We start from the raw sequence: 23,001 nt of genomic DNA, 5'->3' as shown, positions 1-23,001 counted from the left end.
GCCCATGAGCTGCATAGCTGTGCTGTAAGTTTGGTTCTTTAGTTTTTTTTTTTTAAGTTAAAACTTCTTTGTTATCTCCATTATGTTTAAAATTAACGAGGACAACGACGACGACGACAGCGACAACAAAAAAAGGTTCTATTCACAAGATCTAGTCTCCTTTCCCTGTCCCCCACTCAAAAAGAAATACTCATTTTTACATGAGAAACTTAATTGTGCTGTATTTGTAACACCTCAGGCTGATAGAAAACAAAATGTGTGGCAAACAAAACCGCACAATCAGTCACATGAAATCTACCAAATACTAAAATTATAACTGAATACTAACAAACAGCTTACCTGGAATAAAGGATGACAATTCACAAACAGTTATCTAGGAATTAAAGTATCTCTCTCTTTTTTTTGTTTTTTTTTTTTACTAAAATAATTAAAAAAATCACAGTATTTTAAGAAATAAAACCCACACTGGGATTTTAAGCACAATTTGTTTTTCCTTTCTTTAAAACTTTTTTTTTTTTTCTTCCTCCATTCACCACCTTGCCCAGCAGTCTCTCTACATTTAACCACAACAACAACAGGTAGTACTGACAAATGCAGAGATCTCCCTTGGTTAATTCTGAGGTACTAGGAAACAGGTGACTGTTTTAAGCAAAGCAGTTTCTGTTTTGTTTTTTTTTTTTCTTTTTTTTCTGTTTTCCTTTTTTTTTTTTCTCCCTGTGGTGTTTTTTTTTTTTCCTTTTTTTTTTCCTCTTTTTTTTTTTTTTTCTCTTTTCTTTTCTAAAGCAATTGCTTTCAGTCTGGAAAAGCGTTATGTATTAAAACTAGAAAAACGCACACAAACTTGTGCGTCCAAAAGTTGTCCCCCTACCACTTCTTCCACGCTCACGACGCTTCCACTCATAAAACAATCGAAGTCTCCACTGCAAAGCACGATGTGAAATGTAGGAAAAACACGGGGAGTTTAGCTTCATTAGTCCAAAGATGAGCATAACTTCCCATCGTCAGATCCAGGAGGAAAACAAAGATGCAGTGATGTAATGGAGCCACTTATTCCATCACTTAAATAACTTTAATATACACACACTCACACAGGTACCAGTGCTTTGAAAATAGATCATTCAGTCCTAAAAGCAGCTTTATTTCTTCCTTCTGCTCTCCCTGCCCCGCCCCGCCCCGCTCATCACTGTTCAAGTACTGTCGATTAGAACCACACCAAACGCTTTTTCTTATTCGTTTTTGGCCTCCGGGGTGTCTAGGAGAGGTTGGTCAGCAGCCACCATGCTGACAGCTGTTTCCCCAGTGTGGGAGTAGTCCAGCACCATGGCCTCGATGCCTTCCTTCTCTTCTGGCAGTGTGCTGGCCGTGTCCTCCACGTCCTCCTTGGGCTGGCTGTCCTCGCCGCTCCTGTGCTTGCTCTCGTTCAGCGCCCTGCGGAGAACAGCAACAGTCAGGGCATGCAGCAAAGCCAGGCCCATGCCTGTCACAGGAGGGACAGCAGCAGATCACCCTCCAAAAAGGCAGCCACACCACTGGCTCCAAAGGAAAGGAGAAGGAGGAGGAATGAAGTTGCTGGTTCGGGACAGCCCTGAAACATAATCTTTGTTTGTTCTGCGCTGGGACGGATTTGGGATCAGAAGGATGAGCTCAAACTGTGGCACTTGAAGTTTATTCCCATCTCCCAGGTGGTTCCTAGTAAACAAGACTTAGCAGGCACTGAAGGTACAGGAAAGAAGTGCTTTTCCCAAAGAGTTAATGAAATCCAATAAAACCTTTCATATGTTGCAGCATTTCCAGTACTTATGCTCAGACTTACATTCTCTTAAGGGTAAGAGAAGTTATTATTTCTCATTCCATTGCAGTTAACCCACAATATTGTATTCAGATGCTTCCCACATGTCAGCAGCCTTGAATGAAATCTACTCTTTGAACAAACTCTGGCTAGGAAAGAGGTCTCTGCTACCGGTGAGATCTACATCAAAAGAAGGAAACAGATTGCTCCAGAGATTCCTATCTGTGATGTCTATCATCCTACAGTGTGCAAACTGCCCTAGAGAGGAAAAAAATTTTTAAAAATCAACGGCACACTTGGGGGAAGTTAATCCTGGCCAAGAGGCATTCACCTAGGAACAATCCTAAGTTTCAGAATCACAGTTAAACCCTACAGTTTACAGCCACCCTGGGCAGCAGAGTTTAAAAGGACGCAGAGACATTCGATGACTATCCAAAGACTAATCTGGTCTTCGCAGAACTGTGTTGGCATTTACTAAGCTTTTTGGGAGGGCAGGGATGGGCTGGGGGGGGAACATAGAGAGATCTACTGCCACCTTTGGCTGCTTGGCAAGGGAACACAAACCAACTCACATGCCATGTCTCAGCACGTGCCGCTCCCACTCGGAGCCCTCGGTGAAGGATCGGCCGCAGAACTCGCACGGGAAGCGTTTCTCTGGAGCACTGCTGTCAGGAAACATCATGGGATCTGGAAAAAAGAGCACACCCCATGAGCTCAGAAATGCCAGGGCAAGAAGGGAATTCTCACCACAGCTATCCTACTCTGGTCCTCTCAGCTGCACCTCTCACTCCAGAGAAGCAAAAGGACTTTCTTGTCAAGTAACTGGGAAAATGGAGTGCTGAAAAGAAAAGTGACACTGCAAGTGACAAATCCTGCCCTAGGTCTTAAAGCATCTCTGCAAGTAAGGGTAACAAGTTATTAGACCCTGCTCTTCTATTTCAACAAATGAAGAGACCATGGAATTCAAATTCTGAACCCAAACTGCAAAGCTTAGGAAAGCAAAATCAAAAATCCCCACTCAAGTCCATCCGTAATTCTGGAACCGGTAGCACAAATTTTAGGAAACACACGGATTTGGTACATTTAACATGTGATTCTTGTAATAGATCATAAAGCCTCATGGATTAAGTGCTGCATCTTAACTGCATAGGTGTTTCATGCTCATCCTAATCTTTCATACAAAGTGCTTGGGGCCTCATTTGCAGAAGTGTCAAGCACTTTGTAGTATGAGTGAAGTCACTGGCGGCTCAGGGAATGATATTCCAGAAAGCCAAGCTCCATGTGAACACAGCCTGCTCTGACAAAAGATGAAACATTTTCTCACAAATTAAGAAGATCACCACACAAGCCATTGAAAATAATTGCATGAACTATCTCACTTGATTCTTTTGCTGGAAATGAGACAGCACCATCTGCTCAGAGCATTAATTCCTTAGCAGGGATTATCTTAAGCAAGAAATCAACAGAATGTCTTTCTGACTCCTCCTGAACTACATAATAAAAGAATAGGGATTTTGCTTAATTTTGGTTCTGATCTCTGCTCACTTGATTTCTTCACTCTCAGATTTCCTCTGCTCAGGATCAGCCTGTGAACTCAAAATTGCTCACACATCTCCTATTATCCAAACCTAAGTCCTGCAAAAGCATTTTTGTGACACACTTCTCACTAGTTAACCTTTACTTCAGTTTTATATGGAATGGTTCTTGACACAATTTTTTGGCCTCTTCCCATGAAGGAAAAAAAAAAATCCACTTTGTATTTCTTATTGTTGGAGGTTTATTTCTTATGTGGTTAAATGCCATAAAGCTGCTGTGTTGGGGAAGCCCAGAATGCAAACATCAAATGCCATCAGCTCAGTTTACATCTGGATTTTTAACACCTTAAGCATGGCACAAATGTATAAACACACTGCAATACACAGACTAGTCATGACAGAGAGATAAATATTTTTGCTGGGTAATAGTTTTGGAAGCAAATGCTGCTGATGTTCTCTATTTAAGAGAATAGCTATGGATGGGGCTTGGAGCAACCTGTCATGGCTGGAAGGTGACCCTGACTGTGGAAGAGACTGAGACTCTTAGGATGCTCTTTAAAGAGCTCTTCCAACCCAAGCCAGTCCATAATTTACACCTGCAAATCCCATTAAGTTTATCAAATGTTACTCTAGTAAATCCACCACCCCTTCAGACAACACTATCTTATTCATCCTACTCCCCAGTAACTTTTGCCTCTAGGGATGTGAATTTGGGCTGCTTCCCTGGAGGATTATCAGAAGTTGCTCTTCTCTGGGTCCTGCAGAGGAGAAGTAACAGATTGCACACACCCCTGACCTCTCTGTGGTTTTGCTCTGTCACACAAACACTCATGGACACTTAATTTTTGCCCATTATGGAAAAACACCTCTTGACCTGCTGAGACCAAGACATAAAGATCAGTGACAGCCTCTCTCTGAGGCACAGTTCTACCTGGAAAAGCTGTTCTTGGCATGGTCTATGCCAGACTTCATTTTCCCCCAGACATGGATTATTCTATATCCTTTACCACCCCATCCTTTCCCATCCATGAGTACAGTTCAGCTCTGCTGCCCAGCTCTGCCTGTCCACATGGACAATGGCCTTTACTTAGTCCAGCAGCTCATGTGAAGCAGCCCCAAATTCTTATTTGCACCTTCAGCACTGCACAGAGCAGCTCAAGTCGAAGTGGTGAATCCAGGGAAGAAATCCTGATTCTCCCACAGTCACAGACCTCAGACAGATACTTGGAGCACACGGAGGCACTCTCAGCAAATCCCACTTCCTGCTAACACCACAAAGGCTAGAATTGCCAGGTGTATCCCAGCAGCACCCAGGACTGCACAGTTTGATGTGGTTTGAAAGCTGTGACAGCATTAGCCACTGTGACAGGCTCTGTTTGAAACCACAGGTCTGGCTCTCTGCTACCGGGGAAAACCATTTCTGTGTCAGAAGGATCTTCTGAAAATGCCTAGGGAGATGCCAGCATGTAACTTAGCATCCTTCAGTTCCTGTCTCACTGGGACATTTTTCAGAAATCTTGCACCTTAAGAGTGGTAATTCACACAACTTACCTAGAAAAATGCAATCAATACAACTGGATCTTTTCTACTATCTTTGCTGTAGTAAGAGTATTCTGCATTTTCTACCTATTTTACAATAATCTATTACAAATGGTTAAGAGGTTGAAAAGGACAAAAAAAAAAAAAAAAAAACGTGGTGAAACATCAACCCTACAGGCCAGAGAAGAAAGAAACACTGCAAAGCAAACCTGAAAATATGCCTGAGTTTTTTAGGCTGGTCATCCAAACAAGCATGCAGAAATCATTTTAGCCAGCCACAGATTAAAGAAAACAGAGACAGAGGTGAAAAAAAAAAAAAGAAAAAAGAAAAAAGTACAGCATCATCAAAACGCTGCCTTGCTTAACTCTGAAACATGAGTACAGCACATCTGTTAACCCTTGCACATGTAACACTCCAGCATGGAAGGTGATGGCTTTTATACTTCCAGGGTGTAACCTAAAGCCAGTTTAAACAATGAACTTCACCTTGGGCTGCCCCCTCTGCATATGTGGTACATGCACAGGGATTTGTGAGGCTTGGCAGAGAGCACTTTCTTCTCCTTGGTCCGGGCACCACAGCCTCCAAGGTCACCTCAGCACCTGTGCCTGTGTGTAATGCTAAGGTAATCCTCACAAGGACAGCTTGACTCCTCACCCCCTGCTAGCTGTGGGTCTACACAGGACATTAATCAGCCTGCGGCATCTGCAGCTGAGGTGAGCTGGTGCTTTAGTCATTTCATGACACAATCACCGCTCCAGCCACAGAGGAAGCCGAGAGGGTCAGAGCTGTCCCTGAAGAATGCTGAACTCTGAGATGCACACATGGAACTGACATCCCTCCTCTGATTTTTCTACCTCTAAGACCTTGTGCAGGGTATTTTTCTCTAAAACATAAATGGCTTCCTATCCAATTGGCCTGCATTCTCTTTTAAGTCAAAAGCTATCACTAAGTGCTCCTGAAGCACTGCTGATAAGCGCAAACTGAATTCATGCTGCAAGGACACAAAATCCAAAATGCTTGGGTGTTGCTGTTATAAGGTAAGAAGCATGATCTGAACCCCCCCCAGTTTTGTAAACTCCCTGTGAATCCAGAAATGGGAATTTTTCAATGCCTGAAAACATGTACAGAGATGCCTTATTATTTTTTTGTGAAAAGCTCATGGATGAGTTTGAAACCTAAAAAATAAGGAGGAAAATGTTCACTGAACATGATGGTGGCACCTTTAGCTGAAGTGCACAGAACTTGGCTAAGTGGAGCTGTCAGCATCAAGAATTGGGTGGCCTTCAAACTAATGAGGGGACTAAAGATATTAAAGGAGTTGTTGCATTACATGATGCATTGTTGCACCAGAACAAAACACAGTTACACCAGATATTGGAATAACTTGCCTTTCATGGGAGAAGGAAAGGAAATCCTTCCTTTAATTATCAGAGAACTTACTTTTCCTCTGCTGATCTAAATTCAACCAAACCAAAAGTATACGGCCTAGCTTTGTTGAAGTCAGTGGGATTATCCTTTGATACAAACTTAGGCACATATTTAAATATAAAATGGTACAGACAGGTGGGCATGGATGTACCCTGGTTCTGGAGCTGCCAACAGCAGCAAATGCAAACAGGACTGACTGTCTGACAAAGAATGCTGGGCAGAGAGATAAGTAACAGCCCATAAAGCAGCCTTCATGCCCCACTTGGGCAATGCCAAGTGAAAGCTGGAAACTGGTTACCAAAACAGAAAATATGACAGGCCACTAAAATACACTTACATAGTTTTCCAGGCCCTTATAGATGGTATCTGAACAGGCAGATTACTCACAGATGCTATCTGTGCTTTCTCTGTATGTATTCTCTCTGAACAGGCAAAAAACTTGTAAGGAAGATTAGAAACACAAGATTCCCACAGGAGCTGTGTCTTTAGGAAAGCCACATTCTGTCAGTATTTCTGCAGAGTATGTGCTGTCCACTCAACAGCTGACCTGGCATGGTTGGACTGGTGAGACAGGCTGCAGCGCCCAAAAAAATCCAACAAACTCCCCCCAACACATCAAAGAGCTGCACTGACCTCTCTCTTGAGCCTTGGGGCTTAACTCTTCTTCTTTTTCTTCTTCATCACTGCTAGAGCTCTCTGTTTTCCCTTTCATTTGCTCCAACTGGTCCAAGTTAACCCGTCCAACCAGCTCAAAATTACGACTCACCTTTGAAGGAAACACTTCTGTTAGCACTCAGCACAATCACCAACCAGCCAGAAAAGTGGCCACAAATGAAGAACAAGACCAAGTACACCCCAAAGCCTGCTCAGCTCGAGGTGACGTGCAGTCCCCGTAATCAAAGTAACACTCATTTATTTCCAGGGGCAGTGATTCTTCCATTGCTGTTTATTCTGCATTTCTCATTTCTGTTTTTTTGATAATTAATGAGATTGGGCAAACCCCCTTCATTTCTTCATCCAAGAGATGTAAAACATCGAGTCGTATCCTCATTTTTATGGCATAATTCAACTGCTGTGATCAAACACTGCTACCACACATCCACGCTGAAGAGAAACTCTCTGTGACGGGTTCATTCAGCTTTATTCATGAAAGGATGGTTCTTTTTTTTCCACTAAGCCCATGGCTGCTGTGTGGCACATACACTCTCACTCATTAATAACAGATTAATTTTCATTACGCCCGGGCTGCAAAGTGCTTTGCAAACTGATACAGCAGCCTATAATGGGAACACTTCACCCAGCAGTCAAATTCAGCTAACCCTGGGGTGAAATGCACCAGCTACTTAACAGCTCACAGCAGCAGTATGAAAGGAGCAGCTCAGGGCACAGGAGTCAGGAACTGCTCCACATCCAAGAGGAACAGCGGAGCAGCAGCCCAGATTTACAGCGGAGGCGGAGAGCGTGGAGCGTGACCAGGACACTAAGGCTAATACTTGCTGCATGACAAGCGCCCTCTGAGCTCATTGATCACTGCTGGGAAGGGTTTTGGATTCATCTTTCATGCAGAGAGACAGCCCTCCAGCAGCACAGGCACTGAGCCACGCCGGCAGAGGGGATGGAGACGGAGCAGTGAGTGCAGCACAATGCATCCTGCAAGGGGTTGAATGAAACAGCAACACCCACTGACTGCTCTTTACCCCTCTGTGGGAAAGGAAATGTGCATGATCCCAAGGAGGATGTGAAGCAGGCTGTAGGATACACCCAAACAGCAAAGTATCCTGAATATGGATGTGTGAGGATTCCTATTACTGGGTTACAGACAGTTGTGATCAGGTTGTCTAACTTAACATATCACCCACACAGGATTAAACAAACAAGACCACATGCAAGGCACTTGATTCAACTCAGCTCTTGTGAAGGAAACTCTTTTTAAGGTGCACTATACAACCTGGGTAGTATCTGAGCCCAGAACTTAAGACACAAATTGGAGAGGTATAATTTACCCCCTCAAAAAAGGGGAAATGATACCTTAAACTACCAGCACCAGCACTGCAGGTCCAGATCAGAAGGGAGAGCTAAGTTAAGAGAATAATTATCCCACACTGATGCACTGAGTCAAAAAAACCCAGGCAATAGTTCCTCCTGGATGGATACAGCAGGCACCAGGAGGTGTGGAACTCCTTCTGTACCATTTGAACCACAGAAGACTCTCCAGAAATAATAAAGGTGGCAGAGGAGCCTAGCACGCCAACATAAATTAACAAAGTTTGGTTTTCTAAGATGGCCAACTATTTTTTGAGCATGAAAACTGTTGTTTTTTGGGTTTTTTTTTTCCTTTATTTTCCTGGGATTCTGCTGCTAATACCTTCAATATATACTTGGCTTTAAGGAAAAGTCACTCCGTCAACGAAGCTTTTAGTGAGGACCTTTAGTGGGCAGCTAAGCTCCAAGAGGGGACGGCATATAGCTGCTTCCCCTGGAAACTTGCCAAGGAAGCACTCTAGGAAATATTCCAAAACACATCTCAGTTCTAGAACTTCAACACTTCTCAGCTACAGAAATTCAAAGCTAGCAGTCTGTGGAGAGCCTTTAATGACTTCTCAAACACTGGACCTGATATGCTCTCAGGTAATCCACAAAAACTCCAGAGCAGTCTTAACAGAGGACCTGGTTAGACTTGCTGTTTATCTTTCCCTTGTTAAAGGTAAAAGGGGATGTATAGACCTCTTTGTTATTAAAATATGCGTGGCATGTCATGCTGCTGAAGTTACCAGAGCAATCCCGTGTTTGGAATCTCCTGCCTTTCACAAGGGCTGAATCACACTGCCTTGGTATTGTTCCACAACTCTTTCCTCATCCCCCTTTAGATAAACCCAGCATACACAAGAGCCTTTTCCAGATAATCACACTCTGCATGCAGCAGCAGTTTGCCAATTCTGATCAATCTGAACAGCTTCAGAAACGACTATTTTTCAGTTTCTGAAGGGGAAAAAAAAATATAAATAAAGAGAAAAATGAGAAAGGGAAACACAACATGGGATTACTTTTCAGATTTGGGGAGGGATAAAAAAAAATAACCCCATGTCAAGCTGGCTAGCCAGACATGCAAATTAAACCAACTCAGTATTTGCAAAGACTAGACTGCCACAAATTGAAAGTTTATTGGGTCCTACCTTGTGCTCATCTCGAAGGTGAGCGTCCAGCTCCTCTGTGTGTTTGGTCTCATAGTAGCAGAGTTGGCATTTGTAAGGTTTCAGTTCATTGTGCTTCTCTATGTGCTGCTGCAAGCTCTCGTCACTGGAGCAGGTGAAGGTACACTTGTCACAGCGGAAAACGACTCCCTGCAGGTACTTGGACAGCTTGGAACGGCAGACTTCAATGGGAACGACCCTCTCCTCTGTGGGGACAGCACAACACTCACTTAACAACACCAGGAAATCAATCCTGCCTGCCAGGATCTCCAAAAGCCACAAATGCAGGTGTCCTCTGTGACTGGTGATGGGGTGAAGAGGATGGGAATGGGAAGGTTTTGGGCCAAGTGAGACTCCATCTATGAGTCAGAGGAACAGAGCCTAGGAACACAAAACAAGCCATAAATCAGCCCAGACCAAAAGTTTGTTTTTGTTCAGTACTTGACAGCAGCTGGGAACTGCTTCTATTAAAGTAAGAAACAGGGGGAGCTGCAGGGTGTGCTTCGCAAAGCATCACACCCGGCTGGCTCTGCACAAATTGGAACTGGTGTCCTCACCACCACACCCAAACCTGCCCTCTGGGGACTGAGAAGGTGAGCAAGGCAGCACTTCTCCCTGGAAAAAGGCTGTGCAAGTTCAGCCAGCAGCAGAAACTTCCTGACATATGCAGAGCTTTCAGAAAGCCCAAACTCTGCATGCGTGATGTACTGAAAATGCTCTTGCTGAGTTTTTAAACTCTGCACTCCCTCTAACAAAGCAGTGATGTTTAACAGAGCAGCAATTAATTTCGGTCATTTGACACAGCCAGAATCTGATGTGCCTCAACACTCATCCACTGTGGTTCCCTCCACGCTGTGCACACCAGAGAAACCCCAAATCTCACCCTTCAGCTGAGGGTCACCAGCAGATCCTCATTAAGGCTTTTGTTACCCAAACTGGCGTTTTGAGCTAGAACACTTGAAACTTAGCACTGCTCCTCCTTATGCACTGCATACTAAAGGAGGGTTTTTTGATCCTCCTCATCCAGGCTCATCCCCAAGGATAGGAGTAAAAAAAAAAGAGGCCTGAATCTCTTATGGTAGACATGAAGGCTGAAGGAATGTGAGACGTGGCAGTGCACACATGGATCTGAGCCAACGGGCCCTTTCTTCTAGAGAGGAGGGTAAAATTACATCCAAAGACAACTACAGAAACACACACTCCCTTTACAGCAAGACTCTTTTTTTCTACAGCTCAACAAAATATTCCATCCTGCCTAGCTTCTCCCTGAGCAGAAAACTTATCTCCTAACTTCCTCTTTTTGAAGTTTTCCACAAGGCTATGCCTTAACCCCAAAAAAACCCCAAATAAACAAACACCCAAAGACTTATGATTCTTTTCATAAAGCCTTAATGAGGATCTGCTGGTGACCAACAGCAGCTTCTCTAACTATAGAGAAACGAAATAGTGACCATTCAGGGTGGAAACAGGGGAGGGGAGAATAGGGTTTAAGACACAGCAGAATTCAAAGCTGTGCTGCTGAGATCACTAGAGAAACTTTTTACAAGGTTGTTGCAGCTGCGTGCTTTTGGACTCTCAGAAATAAGTGACACAGCCAGTTTCAGAAGTGAAAAAGCTAAGGGAAGTCTTAAAAAACAGAAATACTAATTAAAATATTTTAACATTCACCTTTCCTCTAACAGCTGTCACGGATTAAAAAGGCTAAAACACGCCACGGTATAAAATTTTAAACCTACCAGCCTGAAGTAGAGCAGCGTTCTCTTATTCACGTGAGCAAAATCTATTACCTCACAACCACACACACAGAGCCCCAAAATCAAAGGCAACACAGCAAGAGAAGGGCAAAATAGACACCAATAGCAACTCTAGATTTCAATTTCAGGGAATGATGTATAACTTTTACATGATGTACTCATGTCAGTGAGCTTCCTCCAAGCTATGATTTTGGAACTTGCAGGGCTAGCTGGACCTGGAATGTTACATTTCTTAAGGTGATGCTCTCACCTCCAGCTTGCCCCTGCAAAGCCCTGTTTATTTAATTACTCATTTAGAATTCACTTATCATGTCTGGACAACCAACAAAATTGCAGCAAACCATAAAGCCCCACACAAAAATTGAAGAGGTAGCTTCTTTACCCCCATGAGACTTCTTCTAAGTTCCATCTGTGTCTAATCAAAGACCACTGTGGAAATCTCACAAAAAGATGTCCCAACTTGTGGAACAATTTTGCAAGAGTGACAATTAAAAAATTAACAACAAAATAAACACCTAACAAAAGCATTTTCTTGGTTTAAGAAATCCAATCCTTCCACTAGGCTGGAATATTCAGGCTAATTCTATCAGAGAATGAACTGAAAGGACATTAATGACTAACTATTCTCAAAGCAGACATACATTTTTTGGCTCAAGGCACAAGAGAGCTCAGGACTTTATTAGTCTTTAGTTTTAAGGAGAAATCTTTGTTCAGCAGCACATCAAAGCACAACTCAATTCCTTCCCTCAAAGGTAAACAAAAAAAACCAAAAAAAACCAAAAAAAAAACCAACAACAAAAAAAAATCCAACAGTCCTACTATCTAGACACAGACCAATTACTTGGTCATCCTGGATTTTGAAAATACACATTTTTGCCTGGAAACCAAAACTACACCCACAGAACAAGTAGTATTTGGATTCCAGCAGTCAAAAGCAAGCACTGAACAAGGGTTCTGCATATACAATGGAATATGCCAGAAAAAAACACATGCAAGAAGCAAGTGCAAGGAACTAGGATCTGTAGCAGGGAAGTCTTTGGGGAGGTAGGTAAATTTGAAAATCTACCTTAAAGGTTACTATTCGAAACATATGGGTGTTATTCTCTTATATGAAAAAGAAAATCACTATGTTCTTTAAAGGAAGGATAAAGAATAAAAATGCCCAAGGATTTAAAAGCATAGCCAACAGTGAACTTGTTAAGTTGGATTCAGCCCTGGAAAAACAGTAATATACTTCAAAATGCATGAGGGGAATGCTACTGGAAAGGATAACATCAGGAGAAAAGGTGGTCAGGCACTGGAAGGGGCTGCCCAGGGAGGTCTGGAGTCCCCATCCCTGGAGGTGCCCCAGGAGAACCTGGAGCTCAGAGCTCTGGGCTGGGGACAAGGTGGGGACTCAATGGTCTCAGAGCACTTTTCCAACCTGATTCTGTGACACACTAACTGTGTTGTGCTGCATAAATTAAAGGCTAACATGCTGCTGAGATCAGGAATTCCCTGTCTCCTCCTGCCTGTCACAAAGACCAGGAAGAACTAGAGAGCCAAACTTCTCCTGACTGACCTGCAGCACCCTCTGCACCCACGGGAGGGAGGCTGAACTGCCCTGGCACTGGCCAGGGACAGGTGGTACATGAGAGAAGCTCTTGGAACTTCTTCTTCATGGAAAACAAATTCCTTGCCTTATATTTTTTTTTCCTCACTAAGCATTCAAGCCTATAGCTGATACTGCTTTCACCCTGTGAAATTCAGCCTCCGTAGCCACTCATTAGGAGGCAAATATATTCTCCATTTCAAGCACATGCTGTTTCACCAAGGATTAGGGGTGCAGCAACTTGGAAGTAATGCAAGAGTCATGCATCTGTAAACATGCCTTTTGCACAAAAGGAACATTAACTATGAATGGATCGAATCCTTCACTCCTGATTTTACATACTGCACCACTCCATCTACCTCAAAACTAATTTTCTTGGGCTGCAGCTCAGGGTTATGCCCTTGCTTTGCCAATGCAATGGCCATAAAACAGGAAGGCTATCTCAGACTACATTGACTATCCCTCAGTCTCTTTTCCAGTACACATTAAATCTTGTCAAAACCATCTGCTTCAGCTGCCACACAATTAAACACAACAGCAGAGGGCTGTTTTTTAGCTGGATGTGTGCACAAGAAATCACTCTAAGTATGAACCCTGGATATGTGATGTCAAAGAAAACCCTTTTGTGGCCTCTGAGACTTCATCAGCTATAATCCCATTTGCATTAAAATTTCTTTTACTCTGTTTTCTCCTCCCCCCAGCACTGTGGTGTGTAGACCTTTATGTCCTTTTGCCATAAGGTTTGTTCCAGCAGCAAAAACTCTTTGAGGTTGGTTTCTGCAACTGAAGGAAGTCCTACAGAAGAAGAGATCCACAGTTTCACTCACCCAGGAGGTGACAACCTCCTTTCAACTGGTCAGAAACAGCTCTGCAAAAGCAGTAGAGCTGCTTGAGCTCATGAAGTGCTCTTCCACTTCTGCAACTGGACATTCCCAATATCCAACCCAATATGCAAGATGGAAAATACCCTAAACCCATCCAGTCCCCTCTGTTTTAAAGGCCTGGCATTGTCTGTTGGAGCCCTGGCATGGCCACAAAATGGAAAAAACCAGGCAAAATCTGACACAGCAACACCTTCAAGGGCAGGAAGTAAAAGCCAAAGCACCAGCCAAACCCTTGAAAACAAGTGTGTCAGCTTTGTAATGTGCTTTCAGGTCATTTCCCCAGCTGTTCCCTCACAGAAGCCCTGCTAGCAGAAAGAAATCTGAATTCTGCCAAGCTCACTGAGCTGGTACAAGAAGGACTTCAAGCTACCAGCACTGAGAAGCGGCATACGACATGGAATTACGACAGCACTTGTCACACCAGAATCTCCTCCAGGAAAAAGATGGCATGCAAAACCTGTGTTTGCTCACCACCAGTACCCCACTGTGAATCTCTGCCCAACCTGCATGCAGGCAGAGTGCCATCCCAACACATGGGTTTGGATTTCGGCAGCCAACAGACCATCCACAAGCATCAAGTGTGATAGCTGTGGGCAGGAATCCCAGCCCAGAGAGCCCAAACTGCTGTCTCTTCTGAGCTACCAAGCCCACAGTTAATAGAATATAGAAATCCCTACTCCCACTTTTAGTAGGCTTGAAAAAAAAAACCAAATTTAAAAATGGAGAGGTGTAGACAGAAAAGGAGTCTTACAGTAAAGCGAAAAATGAGATAATTATTTTGTCCCTAAGAACACGGAGGAGAAAATACTCAGGGAATTTATCAAGGGATATTTTGAGGCCTCTACGGTTAGCTGATAAGCCTTTTGGGTAACTTTATGATAGCAAGGCCTTTAAGATAGCAAGGACATGGTCAGGGCACAATTCTGGCCTAGATCAAAGTTGCAAATTAGAGCAACTCTTTCTAAACAAGTGTTTGATGGCTTTTCTCCTCCCTTGAGGAAAACCTTAAAAACTATCCCAAATCTGTCCTGTTTCAGCACTGGTAAACTTTGAATTTTAGAGCAAATAAATCAGATGCATCTTACAAAAATGAAACAAAAAGACAATCAAGGGCTAGTGACTCCTTTGACGCATTTGTCCTCATGTACAGAGAGAGGAAAAATTTAATGAAACCAGACTGAAATATTGACTGAAACCAGAACCAGGGGCCTGTCCAGCAAACCCCTCAATGGACACAGACACAGACATGGATGTTTTTACCTCTGTGCAGAACTATGTGGTCGATCATGTTGCGTTTGTATTTGGTGTGGTAGAGACAGAGAGGGCAGCGAAGGTCTTTGGGTCCTTCCTCGGGGACTGCCGAATGCCCGGCCTCCACATGCATAGTAAAAGCAGATCTGTGAGAGAGGAGGGAGACAATGGCAGCAGTCAGGAGGGTGCCACAGCTCTCTATAAGGGATGTGTGGTGTAAAAAGGTGCAGATGCCACTCAGCCCTGTCTGCGCGGCCCCGCAGAGGGGATGCTCACGTGAGCGACACATGAGCGGAGGAATCTGCAGGCTCCTGCCCTCAAAGCAACAAACACTCGTTGCGACAAGATATTCTGCTGCTTGGGCTGCTCCATATAGTCACACTGCTATAGTCAAGATAGCAGAAGAATTCCCATCCTTCATGCTCACTATCTGTCTTCAGGCTGAAACGTTCAGTGCGCTTTCTCTGGCGAAGGTTGAATTTTCAGCAAGTTGAACAAAATCCGCCAGCTGTTCTGGACTTGCAGAGGGGAGGACAAACTTATTTCAGGCAAAACATCCTTAACCGTCTTGACCTAACCAGCTAAACTGTTTAGGTTGTGGGTACCAAAGGGAGTTGTGTTCACAGCGAGTTTGGCACTGAGTTGTTTAACTTTCAGAGCATCAGCTGTAATGATCTGAAAACCCAAGACTTAGAATACTGTATTTATTAGTGTGGAAGAATGAATGAATCCTTCACAGGACTTTTGAACCAAAAATTTCATGCTGGCATTACACTGGCTGCATACTTAAAAGTTGCAAGAGCTATGCATAACAGAAGAAATTAACTGTACATCCATTTAACCACAAGCCCAACTACTGAAATCAAGAGCTGTCTCTAAACTTGGGGCACTTGGTTTTTTTTTTTTTTTTTCCTAAAGCAATGATAAACCTTGCAAAAACTAAGGGGCTTGACACATTGAACTAGAGTAAAAAGTGGCTTTGGACCCAATCCAGCAATCACTGAATTCTGCAGGTAAATTTCTGTCAACTTTGGTCACTTCTCTCATGATTTTAAGTTTCTAGGATGGCTTGAAGAGGGGATTGACATGTTTTTGGGGGCTTTTTTGCCTCCTCCTCCCCCTTTTTAAGACAGAAAATACACTGCTATGAACGTGTTTAAATGCTGCCTGATTTATATCATCATATCAAGGTGAAAGGAAATGGCACTTGAAAGACAGACAGATTGGACCTGTAAATTTCTGGTAGTATTTAAGAGAGCAATCAGGATACTAAACATAAGCAGGAAATTTTAACATGGGGAGAGTAAAGATGAAGCAACAAAGAATAGAGACATGTAACTAGAGGCTGCTCACATGTAGATTCTCTCAGGTTTGTGTTTAACATTTTCTTCAACAGAACTCCTTCCCTTGATCCAGTCCTACTGTTCACTGTCACTCTTAACAAGTTTAAGACCTCAAATGTCAGCTCAGGGTGTTATGCTCAAGGGCCCAGCACATCAGGAGGAAATGATGAACTGCACAGGTGCCTATTTCTCTTTTCTTACAGAAGAGAAGCTAAAAACACACGCACAAACAAACACAAAAGGCACTGAGCCTTTAAATTTAAATAATTGGATTTTCTGAAATCTCTCTGTATACTATCAGATATGCTAGAGAATAGCATCGTTCTGTCATTTAAGCTAGAAAGACTGGGGGGAGGGGGAATAAAATTACATGAGAAGAGATTCTTCAGTAAGGTGAAATAAATTCCCCTGTCACTGCTGGACACTTGATTGTCTCATGTTTCATGCTGCTGCATGTTGAAAGTACATTATTTCTGCAGAGAAAATGTTCACACTTAAAGACAAAGGGATTATGAAATGATAGTTTTTCATTCTCAGAGAAGTAAAGAGGGGTGCAGCAGACTGCCACACTAGACTTACAGAAGGCAGACTTTGGCATGGTTAAGGGACTGGTTGAGAAAGTCCCCTGGGAGGGCAACCTGGAAGACAAAGGAATCCAGGAACACTGGATGTTCTCCAAGGAGAAAATCCTAAAAGGTGCAAGAGGAGATTGACTCCATGTGCCAAAAGATGAGACTGGCATGGCTGGACAGAGGGATACATCTGCAACTCGTGGAAAAATGAAGAGTTTATGAGTTTAGCAAGAAGGATTGTGCCAAGCGGACAATGGGGATGTTGTGAACCTGTCGGCCTCAGGTTGCACCAGAGGAGATTTGGATTGGATGTAAGGAAAAATTTCTTCCAAGAAAGGGTTGTCAGGCACAGGAACAGGCAGCCCAGAGAAGTGGCTGAGTCACCACCCCTGGAGGGATTTAGAAGATGTGCAGATGTGTCAGTAGGATTTAACGATGGGCTTGGCAGTGCTGGGTTAATGGTTAACTCAATGATCTGAAGGGTCTTTCCCATCCTAAACAATTCCATGATTCTGAAACCTTCTGGAACTGTGCTGTTGTCTGCAGCAGATGGTACCGGCTGTTGTAGGAGAGAAGAAAATGGATTACATGGATGCTGCTGTGATCTGGCACGGCATTTCCTACGCTCCTCTCCCTGGTCAGCAGTGGCCATGTTCCTATTAGCCATCAAAGACCTCAGAAGTCTTTTCAAGCACTGAAAAAAAAACCCCTCACGAGTTCAGTTCATCTGTTTAGCAGAGTACTTACTTAAAGCCTGTGTAAAAGGAACAATCTTTGCACTTGAAGAGCTTCTTCCCTCCGTGCTTGTCGCGGTAGTGGCGCCGGATGCTCTGAATGTAACCCGAAGAGAATTCGCAAAATTCACAGTTAAGGATGGCTTCTGCTTTTTCCACTCCTGCAGCACTCCCAGAAAGTGGGATTGGGCTGATGTTGTTGTTGTTCCTGGCCAAAGCTGCAGACTGGTAGTGGTTCAACTGCTGCTGAACATCAGGAGGCTCCGAGTATGAAGAGTCTGCAGGGAAACAGAGTGGAGTTGTTATTCCAGGTGGATCAACAAATCTAAAAAAGGTTTGATGATGCCAGAACCTACTGGCTTTTGGAGGGGGTTGACCAAACTGTTGGTTATGAAACTAATCCTGCTTTCTGAAGGGATTAAGAGGTACAGCACTTCTTAATCCAATTTAATGTGTATTCGACAATTTATAAGGTGAGAAATGTAAATGACGCTTTTTTAGATCTGATTCAGGGAGAAAATGAGTGACACATTTAAATTAAAGTAGTCTAAAAAAGAAGCCTGATTTTAAGACACGTAATTTTTGAAGGTAAAGCCCTTTAATCATACTGCCAAATGTTTTATGTGTTTGGCACAAAAAATCAGAGCAGATCCTCTCAAATATCTTATGCCAGTTCACACAAGGTGAAGATCTGGAACAGGGTACATGTAAATAATCTATCTATATGGAAAAAAAAAAAAGAAGCAAAAAAGAAGAAAAAAAAATGGATACTCTTCCCTACTCATGTTGATGATGTTAGAAATTAAATCATCATTAGAAAAAAAAGATGTTTAATCATAAATTCCAGTAAAGCAAAGTTTCAAACTGCTGTTTTGCCATACTGAGAAAAGAGATCTCCAAAGATACATCCCTTCCACAAGCCAGCAGAACTCTGCCACACCATTTTCATGGCATGTGGAGGCATAGAGTCCAGAGATGTCTCAGTAGTGAAACTGAAAGCTGTATAATGTTGGTTAGATACCCCAAAAAAGGAGTGTGGGGGGAGGGAGTGTGGTGTTGAACCTTTCCCAACACACTGCTTGAATGTGGAGGTTAGGAATCCATCTGCTTTGTTCTACATAACCCACAGCTGCCCATGAATGGCGCAAATCAAAGCAGATGAATAAAGCACAGATTAATTTCAGTGAAATTTTCCTGAATAGAAGACAAAAGGCTCTTTTCCTAAGCTTTCTAGAAGGGGGAAGAAAAGCTAGGGGTGTGGGGAGGTGGGAGGGAAGTCAGGATACAAACTGTACTAGCCACCTCCTGCTTTGATGTGTTCTTCATTTTCCAAAGCTGAATTCCCCAAGGCTAGATATATAAGAATTCCCTAACAGACACACATTTGTGGGAACTTAACACCATCCATTCCAACCAATTAGTATGGGGAAACAAAAGGCAAACAGGCCTATACAGCACTGAGTGTGGGGATTTCTCCACCTGTCTTCAAAAGAGCAAAATGCTTGCTTTCTTTTCCCACTACCACAGGCAGGGGGTTACACATGCCCAAGAAATGAGTAACAAATAATGACAATAAAAAAACCAAACCAGACCCCGAAACAAAAGAGACACAGCAGGTAAATGTCTCCAGGCTCCCCTGGCTTCACCACCAGGTGTACACAGCAAATAGAAAGGCAGAGACATGAAAGATTCTGGTAAAATGGGTTTGTTTTTCTTATCCAAGCCCCATCAGCTGAGTGAGGCTGGATTACAACACAGCATTTATCATCCCTTGCTTCCACCACTTCCACAGCACGTTTGTTCACCAGGAGGGCTCACAGTGAGCTCCACCTGTTTAAATGTCAAGGCTTTCCTTCCCTTGCATTTGAATCAGGCTCCCCACATCCTTTACTTTGGCACAGGACAGCCCTGAGGAGCTGCAAAACCCTCTGCAGAAGTCTCTCTTCTCTCAAAGGCAGCAACTGTGCGCTCACCCCTCCTCTGGAACAGAACCTTGAGGGCTCAGACAGGATTTGCTGACTCACTTCTCTGGGCTACCAGGTTCAGTGAGTCTAAAAGCTCAAAATGGTGTTAGATTTCCTGGCAAGGGCAAGGCAGCCTAAAAAGAAAGTTCATAGCATTTGAAACAGGGTTTTTTTGTTTGTTTGTTTGTTTGTTTGTTTCTTTTCTCTCCTTTTTTCTTTTTTTTTAATGTGTTCTAGTCAAAATTACTCTTAGGGTATTGAAGTCTACTTTGTGGCTCACTTGTTCCCCTCCTCAGGAAGAAAGGATCAAAAATTTCCACCACATCACCAGTGTTCCTGGCCACACTCCCAGAGATATCCATGGCTAAGGAAGCTACAGGTCTGAAAAACCATTCTTTTCAGGAGAAGGAAGTTTTGCTGTTGTCTGCAAGATCTACTCTGCTTCAGATGTTTTTACTCCTCCTATCATCTGGTGTCTATTATTCCAGCTTTCGGACTTTCCATCGGTTATTTACACAGCCCCGTGGAATCTGGCATATGAAAACTGCAGAAGCAGATAGTTCCATGTCAATTCCCACACAAAAAACCAAAACACAAACAAACAAAAAAAAAGCACATCAAGTGGCTTTCCCTGTCATCATCAATCGCCAGAAGAAAATTCTACCTTTCACACAGGCCACCCCACGGTTTTTAGTAAATTGCTTCATTACACTTGAAAGAGTCATGACATTTAAAGGAATTTTAAAAAGCCATCTGAAGAGTTTTTCCAGTGAGTTGTACTCTTGAACAATGGCAGCATGCATGGCCTAGTGTACTCCTTGCCTTTTCCCTTGCCCAATTCTCTCATTACACTTGCTGCAGCGCGAGATTTAGCACTTCCTAAAGGAAAACACTCAGGATTAACACATGTGCATAGGGCTCCTGATGGTGTCTGAGAACCAGCTTGCCAGACAGCTCCCCTGGTATGAAGGGGCAGCCCAGCTCCACCAGGAACACCCTGGACAGAGCCCAAAGTTGACTGAAGGCACGGGAAGAAGTTTTCCCCTGGGTTTCAGCGAGCCCCACCTTCATTATGCCACTCCAAAACCAGCAGCAGGTGACCAGAGCCTGCCTCCAAAGATGCATTCTGGCACACAGAATGCAAACTGCCAGCAAATGAGAAACTGTGGATGCGGGTGAGCTTCTGGATTTTTTATTTTTTAATTTCTTTTTTCAAAAGCAGTGTCTTAGAGAAGGGCCAGGGGATGCACATCCACAGTCACAGAGCACTGCTTTAAAAGCTGCATTTTTCCTTGCTCTACTCCAGCTGGAAGAGTGGGCTGATGTTCCAGACACTTTTTGGAGGTGCTGCCCCAACAACAGGATGCCAGGCTGGAGGATGACGGAGGAAAGGAACAGAGCTTTTCCTCCAGAACTGACCCAAAAACTGAGTCATGGACGTTCCCAATGCAAGTTCCACCTCTTCTTTTTCCTGCACCCCCAGGCACAAAGGGCTGGGTGCTCTCTGATAAGGTGTTAACAACCTTGGCCTAAAGCAGGAAGAGAGTTTAGCCATCCATGCCTGAAAAAAGTAAAAAAGGCCCTAAAAGCCTATGAAATCAGAGAGCAGAAAACATTTAAAATAAGCAAAAGGAAGATGTAAGAAAATTTGTATTAAGTACATGTAAAACACAGCAGCACCGAATAAACACGAATGGAAGGGAAATTAAGAAAAATTTAACACCAGGAAGTACCATATACATTTTAAGGAAAAAAGGCTTTTTTTTTTTTCCACTCAACAGCCTTGAGGCAGCAGAAGAAAATAAAGCACATTCATATATGCAATGAAAGGGAAGATAATGGAACACTTAGCCCTGACTCATTCAACACAATCAAACAAACGAAAAAAGCCCACACCCAAAACACTGAGACTCCTTTTTAAAGACCAATTTTATTCAAAATGAATGGAAGGACTTCACTGTGCAACTTCAAAAACAAGATAACAGCATAGGATGATCTGAGATAAAATGAAGGACACCTACAGTAGTGTCAACAGGCAAAAATTAACAGTGATTGCTGCAGTTAAAAATGGAAAAAACAGCAGCAATGCTGTGAATCTCAATTTTGAGATTTTACATATGGCATCTACCTACATATTACCTGCACAGGACAAATAACAAGGCCAACAAATAATGTAACCCCTGCCAGCACCTATGGATCCAAAAGGCATTATCTTTCCTTAGTATAGAAGAGCACTTTTATACCCAAAATTCCAGAAGTTGAAAAGGAAAGCAGAAGAAATTATTGTCCATGGGGTGATTTATCAGCACAGCTGTATCTAAATTACTGCTGCATTCTGGTAAGAACATACAAGCAAGTCTCACTATGCCTGTCCCTCCAGGGGCATTTCCAGAATGCCCAGAACACTAAAATCCCTGGTCAGGAATGCTATCACTCCAAAAACTTCATCCAGAGTACAGTCCCAAAGACTGGGACAAATCTGAGTCTGCCAACAAATCTGGAAGTTACTACCCCAGCCAAAAGAGCAAGTCATGAAAATTCAGCTTGATTCCCTGCATACCCCAGGGTCACACACTGGGGAAAAAATGTACAAAGAAAATACACAACGAAAACCCACCACAGAAGCAAAATGAAAATCCAAAGTTTCATTGGAGCTTGTGTAGCATGTAACACGTTTGAGATACCTAAACGAAAACAAAACTTTGGGATCCCTTCCAGGAGGAGGAAAAAAAAAAAAAAAAAGGCAGTTTCAGATCCAGAACTGAAAATAAAAATTTACACAGAAACTCAGTGATGTTTCAACTGCTTGTAGGTATTTTCAGAGGTATCAATGAACACCACATACAGCAGCAAAACACTTCCACAAGACTCCTAAACCCAACAACAAGAGGGCAGAAATTCATCCAGACACATCTAAGCAAGAGACACGGAGCAACAGCTAGAAACAAGAGGGAAAAGGACTTTTTAGAGGGAGGAAATTAAAATACTGTTCTATCCTTTCAGGGTGGACAGAACCAGCCATATGGAATATAAACCCTTTCATGCTTGCAGAATGATGGATAGGGGTGGAGGGAGGAACACTGCTCAGAAAAAGCAGCTGTTGGAGTGCACTGGAAAATGACACTGTTGACTTTACAGAATTTTAATAATTTAATAGCTCAAGGGCCAGGAGAAGTCACTGGGAGATAAAAGTGAAGACACCATGCTCTCCTGGTATATTCACACAGAAACATCAACCGGTCAAAGGAGACCAGTATTTGTAAGAACAGTGAAACTGGGGATGGAGATGTTTGGCTCATGAGATAAGGAAAAAACCCAAAGGGAATGTATAAATAAAAGAAAGTACTTAGTAACACTTTGTGAGAGAAAAAAAAGAAATTAAATATTAATACAGGCCTAGGACATTCTGGATCTGCAAGGAAATG

The 23,001-nt window shown here is 43.0% G+C and overlaps 1 protein-coding gene across 6 annotated transcripts in view; it reads right to left on the bottom strand.

Annotated features, from left to right (window-relative positions):
- Positions 1-1,025: 1,025 nt before the first annotated feature.
- The window catches only part of ZNF462 (zinc finger protein 462), an 88,267-nt gene continuing 66,291 nt past the window's right edge, over positions 1,026-23,001 (bottom strand). For all 6 annotated transcript variants that reach the window (XM_059836812.1, XM_059836810.1, XM_059836809.1 and 3 more), the window contains 6 exons: positions 17,626-17,890; positions 14,973-15,109; positions 9,466-9,689; positions 6,926-7,058; positions 2,362-2,476; positions 1,026-1,428 (listed from right to left, as the gene is read on the bottom strand). In XM_059836812.1, the coding sequence (XP_059692795.1) occupies positions 1,227-1,428; positions 2,362-2,476; positions 6,926-7,058; positions 9,466-9,689; positions 14,973-15,109; positions 17,626-17,890 (1,076 nt within the window). In that variant the 3' untranslated portion in view covers positions 1,026-1,226. The remainder of the gene's footprint in view (positions 1,429-2,361; positions 2,477-6,925; positions 7,059-9,465; positions 9,690-14,972; positions 15,110-17,625; positions 17,891-23,001) is intronic.

This window comes from Haemorhous mexicanus, chromosome Z (genome assembly GCF_027477595.1).
Source record: "Haemorhous mexicanus isolate bHaeMex1 chromosome Z, bHaeMex1.pri, whole genome shotgun sequence".
NCBI classification, from domain to species: Eukaryota; Metazoa; Chordata; class Aves; order Passeriformes; family Fringillidae; genus Haemorhous; species Haemorhous mexicanus.
The sequence above is the reverse complement of the archived record's forward strand: the minus strand, read 5'-3'. Positions and strand labels throughout refer to the sequence as shown.